Source organism: Momordica charantia (genome assembly GCF_013281855.1).
Source record: "Momordica charantia cultivar OHB3-1 chromosome 3 unlocalized genomic scaffold, Mcharantia_2.0 BLBB01000003.1, whole genome shotgun sequence".
Classification (NCBI taxonomy): Eukaryota; Viridiplantae; Streptophyta; class Magnoliopsida; order Cucurbitales; family Cucurbitaceae; genus Momordica; species Momordica charantia.
In genome coordinates this window covers 24089882-24099364 of record NW_028275161.1, presented here as the reverse complement: position 1 = coordinate 24099364, position 9483 = coordinate 24089882, and the positions used below count along the sequence as shown (strand labels likewise).

The 9483-nt window shown below is 35.4% G+C and overlaps 1 protein-coding gene across 1 annotated transcript; it reads right to left on the bottom strand.

Moving 5' to 3' along the window:
* Nucleotides 1-1156: 1156 nt before the first annotated feature.
* On the bottom strand, nt 1157-8889 carry LOC111009029 (glutamine--tRNA ligase). The gene is given in 17 exon segments (XM_088122253.1): nt 1157-1516; nt 2017-2148; nt 2227-2314; nt 2411-2516; nt 2591-2691; nt 3206-3301; nt 3378-3477; nt 3586-3722; nt 3817-3948; nt 6755-6796; nt 6798-6854; nt 6935-7132; nt 7368-7454; nt 7530-7620; nt 7813-7868; nt 7975-8127; nt 8788-8889. Coding segments are annotated over 17 exon segments (1773 nt in total). The 3' UTR covers nt 1157-1421.
* Nucleotides 8890-9483: the final 594 nt, after the last annotated feature.

Sequence of the window (9483 nt, the reverse complement as noted above, 5' to 3'; positions counted from 1 at the left end):
TATTTTAGATGGGTTATTCCTTAATTATATTTACTCTCCTATTTAAAAATTTCCTATTTTAGATGGGTAAATTTCAAAATCTACCTAAATACAGTCTTACCATTTTTTTTAAATCTACTTTCAAATTCTAATTAGTAATCTTAAATCAAATTTCAGATAATTATTTTATTTCATTTATTTTTTGTTAGATGCGTTTAATTCCATAATATTAAGTCAATTGTTTTTGCTATTAATAAAAATCTAAATCCCTAAATAAAAACTTTTAATTTCCTAATTGGTTGCAATGGTATATTTGTCTAAATATTTTCTCACTATTTAAAAAGAAAATGTCGTTTAGCTATTATTGCAATACCTCATAGGGTCCTTATAATCTAAATCGTTTACTTGATTATAAATTTTGTAAAACCAAATTGTTATTTGTTTCCCTTATTATGCTCATTATCTTATTATTATATGCTAAAAAAGTGTCACAAAAAATTTATACACTCAATTCATTTAAACTTCAAAATTTTACCTAATTTTATTTTGCTTCCGTCATTATAATTTTAAATCTTTCATTTTACTTTCTTTAAGTTTTGGGCAAATTTATAAAAATATATATTTTAATAAAAATTTAATCTTATCCTATATTAGAAATGTGTCTCAAACTAATCTATACTAAATTTTGGATCTCATTCTCTAATTATTCATCTCAAGAATGAATGAAACCTTTTTTCACCACATTGAAATGATGATGTTAGTTGATTACGTTTAAAATTCTATTGGCCTAAGTCTGATGGAGATTTTGGATTAGCATTGGTTGCATTACCGTTCATGACATTGATGCATAAGTTCGTTGCTTCATTTTAAGTTTGAGAAAGCAGAGTACAAAGAACATTCAAGGGAGGGGCTTTCATTGGAGAGCTTGAAAATTTATATACATCTTCTATTTATGGAACGATATATTGAAAGATGGTTTGGAAGGTCGGATTTCGTCCATAAATATACCGTTGTAAATATAGTCTGCATTTGTTTTTCAACTTGAGCATTGGATAAAATTGAAGGGAAAAAATGATGGCAAAAGAGAGATTGAGGTAAGAAGTTGGGGAGATTTCTTTGATTAATATTCTGCCATAAAAATAACTAACTAATTAATTAATTAAAAAAAGTTAAGAGATAGAACAGAATGTCAAATCATTTGCATAAGACTTTATCATAAACATTGTGGTCAGTTTTTTTCCTTCAAATTTTCGGTCAAAACAATCTCGAATCAAAGAGGCATAAGTTCTTTCCAGGGAAGGTCTCAGTCGTAATGATTTACACAACAAAGACTCGAAGCACATTTAATTCTTCTACAAGATCTAAACAATATTTACGAAAATTTTGATTTGAAAGAAGGGATGCATTATAAGACCATTTGTTTTTTTCCCCTAATTTTGAACTTACTTACTGCTCTTATTATAGCCATCTCTCAACGTGCCTGTTCAATTGAATATGAGCTTTTCAGGAGTTGAGTCTTTATCAACTGCAAAATACCCTGAGACAAATGCAGAAAATAATGGAAAACGAAAATCAAACAGAAAGCAAAAGCTATCAGTAAGTCTTCCATGTGCTATAACAAGATGTGTTGCATGCCTGTCTGTTCAACTAACATCTATGTTCTGAAATATAATTAAAGAAGTCATTTTCAAGCTCATCCAAGCATTTGACTACAAAAAGAAGTGAAACTCATCATGCCTCCGTGATGGAGACGGTTCAAAGATATCAAGTATCTTGAAAGAAATCATTCTTTACAAAAGGGATAAATTAGTTCAATTCAATTAGTCTTAAGATGGTATTCTATTCCAAGTTGTATTTTTTCCAGCGTGTTGAGGTTGATGAGCGATTTTGGAGAAGTTGTGTTGGTGCATGGTTTGTGAGGAGGGGAGGATTGGGGTAGGGAATTTATGTGTAATCTTGCTTTTGTTCTTTTATCAATCTCAATGAAACTCTCGCATAAAAGAAGATTAATAAACAAAGGGCAGTCGAAAAACTTACCAATCCTTTCAAATTGGAATGCGTCTCCTACAACAACATTCCTAAGTTTTGGTACAGCAAAAGCACTCGGGATGACTACTTTTGATTGTGGGTTCAAATCTGCGAGCCAATCATCAAGTTCAGCAGGATTTTGAAATGGCAGTAAGCCAAAATTAGGAAACAAATTACACCACACACACCCATGGAGAGAAGCTCTGGGCATTCAAACCTCAGAAAGGAATAGCTTGTCGAACAATCTAACTCCCACTTTCAGTGGATCAACTCCTGGAGAAGGTTCTGCAACCCAGTGTAGGACCCCCTGCATATAAAATACACAACAGGAAACTTGATCATTAGACTGCAACCTATAATTACACAATGAAAAACTCTGGAGTTCGGCCTCACAAAAGCAAACCTTTGGCTTTGATTTCTTGGAAGCATCATATTCTGCTCTAACCTCAAGTACAGTTTCTTTATCATCCGCAAGGATAACATCTGTACATTTAATAGGATACGCATACCTGTAACCAAAGAATAAGATTCTCATTTTCTGCGTGTTTGCGTAAATATATAATGGTGAAAAAAAATGCAATACCTCAGAAGGACAGACTTCCCAGGTGCAAGACCATAGTAATCTTTTGAATCATTCAACCGGAAATCTGATTGTTCTATGTACACAACATTGGAAAATGGAACCTGATGCCACAAGACAAGTAGAAAGAAAAAAATAAATTCAGTTTCAGTTGTAAGGCACAGTAGAAAGAATACAACTTTTAAAAAAACAATATTATATTCATAAGTAAGATAAATATCATAGAGAGAAAAAGCAATGTCCTCTGACAAAGAAAAATAAAAATAACATGAAATCAAAATATTGATAAGGTACTCGGCAATAAGAAAGCAATGTAATAAGGATAGCCATAACACAATAATGCTCAAAAAAGGTTTGAGATATTCACTGGTAAAGGTTGAAATATCCACTACAAAAAGAAAATGAATAACAAGAAATCAAACGTAATTACTGATAAGGTGAACTTTAAGGAGCGCCAAACTATGATTTTAAAAAATGGCTTACTAGTAGGCTGAATTATCATCCATTATACAATTTTTTGGGCGAGCTGAAAAGATGGACAGTCTTGGAGATCTGTTGTCCATAAATCATCAAACACTAAATGAATATAGAACAGTATTAAGAGAAAACCAAGTCCACCTTATAAAAGGCTGATGCCTCATCTGCTTGAGCTTCAGGCCATTTCTTGGCGTCAAGATCCATTATTGATCCATTTTCTAAGTTGGTAATAACGACCTGAGAGCATACAAAAATTAGTCAAACATCAAACCAAAATTATAATTAGAGAAATCTAATAATCAAAGATGTGCACCTTAAGCGGCTGCAAAACAACCATTGCCCGTTGAGCTGACCTGTTTAGTTCTTATCTAATGTGATATTCAAGACGATCAAACCGAATCAAACTACAGTCACTGTGGTGAAAACACCAGATAGTTATGGTAACAGCAGATGACAAATGTAGCATGAAATGCTACTGATTTCTTTGACATGCCCATATAACAAGCATACAAACTTCAAACCTTCTAGTGATTCCAATTCCTCGAACCAAAGCATTAATTGCAGTTGACGTGACACCCCTGCGCCTAACACCAGCTAGCATCAACAGTCAAGGATCATCCCAACCATCAACCCATTTTTCTGTCACTAGTCGATTTAACTGAGAAAGCAAAACATATATATGATCAGTAACGTATGAAAATATCTAACGTCTGAGTTATTCAAAGATGAACCTACAAGCATGCCACACCCACCTTACGCTTAGACAACACATTATTTGAAACATTGAGTCAAGAATATTCCCACACATATGGTTGATAAAGCTCCAGTGCGTGCAATAACCAATAGTACGAAGCACGACGTGTTTCAAATTCCAAGGTACACAACTGAGAAAAGAATAGAATATAAGATAAAAGATATCACATTTTGACCATCAAATACATAAATGATTGACAAACATCATTATGCAAGCAGTTTGATAATCAGAAATTCAGAATTAAAATTCAACAGTACAGAAATGCAGCATCAACTGAATGGTGAGACACTAATGCTAACTTAAATAAATATAGATTTCGTCCAATGTAAATGGAACTTCTAATCTCCAGATACAGGAGGAGGTGGGGGAGAGTATCAAGAATGCGAGATAAACAGCTTTCAGAGCTTTTAGGTGGAAGGTTAGAATTCTAAGATCAAATTTTAATGTGATGGTTTACACCGTTGGCTTCATCTATCGATTCTCATTTATAATCTTACGGCCTAATGCCATGTTAAACATGCATTAGAAGAATGGAATAGATTTTTGGGTACTTTACAAGTGAGGTTCGCTTCAAGTACGACTTTTTTAATATTAGTCACTAGAGGAGGTGCACATGCATTCACCAGTTCTTTGGCAGACTGCTTTTTTGGCTATTCGTTTGTGCATTTGGCTAGAGAGGAACAACAAAAGCCTTGGTAATGTATTCGAATGTTTAGCTTGAGAGAAACAAAAAGCCTTTGTAGACAACTTAGCCTTGACGTGGTATTCAATGCACTGTATTGTCTCATCTTGACCTTCTCTTTACTATTTTTATAATTTCTCTCCATCAGTTCTTCTGTTCTAGCCACGCTACTATCCTTTTTTATAATCTTTACCTTTGTCTTATCTAATGAAATCTTTCTTTTGATCATTTCTTAATGAGAAAATACATATATATATATATATAAAAAAATCAAGTGTTTATTTTAGTAATTTGTCCATTTTAAAAATAGTTTTTAAGCAAATATAACTAACTCAATAAACAATCTATAATTCTTTGTGAGTGGAATCATTCATATCTTAACAATGAAAAAGGAGGGTTTGTTTTAGAAAATTTTCAATTATTAAAAGAAATTAAACAAATACGAATCATTTAGAAAAAAGTTATGAAATATTAGAGCCGAACGACAAAGTGGTTTATTATGAAACACTTTTTGTTATATTACTTATAATACAAAATACTCTAGATATAACACAAACAGCTCCCTTAAGGACTTTAGCATCTAGTATTTTGTCATGTAAGCCTCGAGGAAACATCCTTCCACCTCACCCTAGGTCTCCTACTATTTAAATAGGGTAAGATACACTTTTGGTCCCTAAATTTTAAAAAATGACAGTTTGATCTTCGACCTTTAGAAAATAGCCCTAAAAGGTCCCTAGAGTTATACTTCCGTTGGTGTCACTAGCGGAATGCTGACTTGACATTAGTTAGTTGGCAATTTTAGATGATTTATCAATATTTATTAATTTTATATTTTTTTTAAACTTGAGAGACTATTTTTTCTCTTTCTATCTTCTATTTATCTCTCTTCTCCACCATTGATAAAGTGGAAAATGACCAAGTTGTAGATGGTTGGTCACAAGAGGTGCCTATTATGACGTCTCTTTCGAACTCATGATAGAATCTAGGCATTGCAAAATTGCTAAAAATTGACTGGCCGATGGCCTTGCAGTTGTCGTAGGGGTGTAAGAAGCTGGGAATTTCGTTGTATCCAGAAGAGAGAGAGAGCAATTTATCATTGCAATCGATCAATTTTTGGGAGTAGTAGTAATAAATGGAGAAAACAAAGCAAGATTGGACCCAGCGAATGAACAGGGGATGCCGAAATTGTGAGACACATCAAAGACACATGGCATGAAGGGGTTTCCGCCGAGACAGGACACCTATCGATTCTCTCCAGCGCGGTTTTGGAGCATCTGGGCAAGCGCCAGCTTGCCGGAGAGCTCGAGTTGCGGCAAATAGACAACTAAATACTTCCGCCATGGGTCGTCCTCTATATAGTCGTCGTCCCAAACTCAAAGTCAATGAAACTAGCGCCGACCAGGGAGGGGTGGTGATGGTGATATGAAGGCCATTCAAAGCGACCTTTTTTCCAAGGCGAAGCGAAGGATTAATTTGGCCTTGGGGAAGAAGGCGACGAGGCAGGACGATTGGGACTGTGCCCACCATTTTTTTATTTTTTTGCGGTTTGGAAATGGCGATTTGGTGAGGATGAGGAGCGATGGAAGACACTTCTAGTGCTTTTAATTCCAATCTTGGGTACTTGGTTTGTATTCTCAGTTGCCAAATTTGAGAACGCATTGCGAAATACATTCCAAAATAACCAAAAGCACAGGAAGAGTGGTGGAGAAGGAGGGAAGGGAGAGAAATAGAAATGGGAAACATTAAAAAGAAATGCCACCTAAATTAAAAATATTTATAAAGATATTAAAAATTGACAAGTCATCAAAACATTGTCAACCGACTAATGTCGGTCAGGATTCCATTAGTGACACTAACGAAAGTTTGACTCCAAGGACCTATTAGAACTATTTTCTAAAAGTTAGGGACTAAACTGTCGCTTTTGAAACTTAGGGACCAAATGGAAACTTATGCTCAAACTCAAGAACTAAAAGTGTATTTTACCCTTAAAACAATTCGACACACTCGTTAAAAGGCCCTCCATTAATAACAAGGGCAACTACCAGACCACATTCTCCAAAGTATACAATAATGTAATTATTCCTATGTGATTTTAAAATGTGCATTATCCTTCTAGAAAACATACATTATACTGGATACGTTACAAGGCAATAGCCTCTATTTGCTTCTTTCATACAGCTCGACAACTCATAGTCACCAAAAAAATTCCATGAAATATGCATGAGAAACAAGCATATAAAGGAGCAAAACGTACCGAATGTGTTATATTCTCAAGAGAATCAACAATGCAGTGTGCAATAGTCATAACTTGGATAAATACACCACTTGTCTCCAGCATGTGGATGAGGAGTAAACTGGATGAGAAAATTGCAACATAAAATATCAGTATTTAAAGAGTTCTGGGAGTGTGTCAACGAGTTAAAAGGTGGCTCACCTTAATGCGATATGCAATAAGGTCATACATATTAAAATTATCACTCTGCATGTCTTGCTTCATTCTAAGAGTTGCCTTGCCGTCCTCAATCAGACCTTGCTTCATTTCGTCAAACAATTTCAATGATTCAGCTACAGGCCTATCCCTCCAGGGACTATTCATCTTTTTTTCTCTGTACTCCTTTATTTCTTCAGGAGTCTAAAAAAATAATTGAAAATGTACTTTGCGTCATACAGATGCAAAAATTAACAAGGATTACAAAAGTATAGAACTAATTAATTTAAAAAAACAAAGCCAAAAAAAAAGGTAACAGATAAAGTCATGGAAATAATCAATGGATCATAGAGGCCCAACAAATGGCATTTCAAAAGCAGCCAAACAGCCCCACTATGAATTACAAACATATAAAAAGTACCATATTTTACATAATGACCTGGTGATCAACATAAGCTTGACCCGTAATTATGAGCTTCACAGCCAATTCATACAGATCTTGGAAATAATCACTAGTATAGGTGATCTGGAGAAAACAACACCACACCACATGGTTTAGGGGTTAAAACAGATAGTTAAGCAAAGTACACTAAAATTACACCTTGAAAGGCTCCCAGCCCATCCACTTGACAATTTCTTCTATATGATCAATATATTCCTTTTTCTCAGCTTCAGGGTTCGTGTCATCATACCTACAAGCACACGTTTTGAAATAACAGTAAAAATAAAGGTGGCCAGCTATATTATTCAAACTGTCGTGAAGTTGATTAGCAATGGTTACAAACTTGAACCCAGCCAAGATTTAATATGGAAGAATTTAAACATAGTTACAAATGGAATGGATAAACAGAGATTGTAAGAAAATAAAAGAAGGGAAATTTAACCTTAAATAGCAGCTTCCACCTCGCTCTCTTGCCAGGCCAAAATCCACAAACATTGCCTGACCAATCATAATGATAACAAGAAGTGCAGGGAAACTTCTGGTAAGAGACGAGATGTCATTGAAATTAAAAAGTAAAAAAAAATTTTAAATAGCTGATCACTACCTTGGCATGACCAATGTGGAGATAACCATTTGGTTCAGGTGGAAATCGAGTCAAACCTCTTCCTCCCGTTGCTTTGAGGTGTTTTTCAAGCAGCTCTTTGGTGTTGCAACATCTTAGGATAGTTCCATTACTGAAAAATACCTCCGTGTGAACCTTTCAATTTTCAAACATATAAACTTGTGTTAAATATTGTATTAGTTGACAGAAAGTACTTCATTACCACTATCTACTAGTTTAATGCATCCAACCTCTTTCGTAGAGAGAGAACAGCTGAAATGTATCTAAGTGAGAAGTATGGGGAAATATTTAGAAAAGGAAGAGACACAATCCATTATAAGCAACTAAATACCATTTTGAAAATTATTTTGAAAATCATTAAAGACAGCTCATGGCCCCTGGAGAGACATTCACAAGCATCGGCACATTATCTTCGATCATATCTCCTCACGGGTACGAAACAGGACATCTACATCATTCTAGATCGGTCCATGGATTCTTGGTTCCCCCTTGGCTATGCATTTCCCTCATCTCCATGCTTTATCCAAATTCAAGGAGGCGTCAGTTTCTAATTTATGGAATACAGAGTGGTTTTTGGGACTTGGGGTTCCGGACTCATCTCAAGGATGTAGAGATTGTTGAATGGGCCTCTCTATCCAATCATCTTGCTTCCATCCACCTTATTTCTGCCAATGACTCATGGATTTGGCCCGTAGACAGTCACGGCCTTTACACCACCAAAACACTCCTTAATGATTTGGCCTTAAAGGGGTGTTAAATCCATCTCTAGCGAAGGTCATTTGGGGCGATCATTACCCAAAGAAGATAAAATTCTTCATTTGGTAACTTACCCACCGCACCATAAACACCCACGATAGACTGCAGCGTCGGCTCCCCTACTACACATTGTCTCCTCATTGGTGTGTCCTTTGTAAAGAAGACAGGGAATCTCCACATCACATCACGTCTTCCACACCTGCTCCTTTGCAACTATGTTTCGGGACAAGATCCTCGCAGCTTTCGATTGGACAGTGGCTCTCCCTTATGACATCAAGACCTTACTCTCTTTTGTTTTTGTGGGCCACCCATTCAAGAAAGAAACAGAGGTCCTTTGGAAACACATTATTCAAGCTTTTTTATGGATCACATGAAATGAATGAAATCATAGGATCTTTACAGATAAGGACCTCCCCTCTTTCATTTTTCTCGCTATGTCTTGGTGTAAAAATTCTCCCCCCTTTCAGTAAAAATACTTAGTGGGAGGATTACTGTATGTATATAACATGCCAGAATGTTTCATATACGAGCTGTGTATAATATATACTTTTTTGCCTCGCACTTTCCGTGAAGTTCACAATGTGAAATTCATGCTTGGCCTCGTGGTGCCTTATGAGCATCCTCCCTTCGGAAGGTGTTTGCATTGAACAAAATCAAGGTGAATGAAGAAAGTATTTAAAGTAAATGGGAGAAGGTCGAGTGACTACTTCCTACGGTCTCCTTCATTAGTTTGCA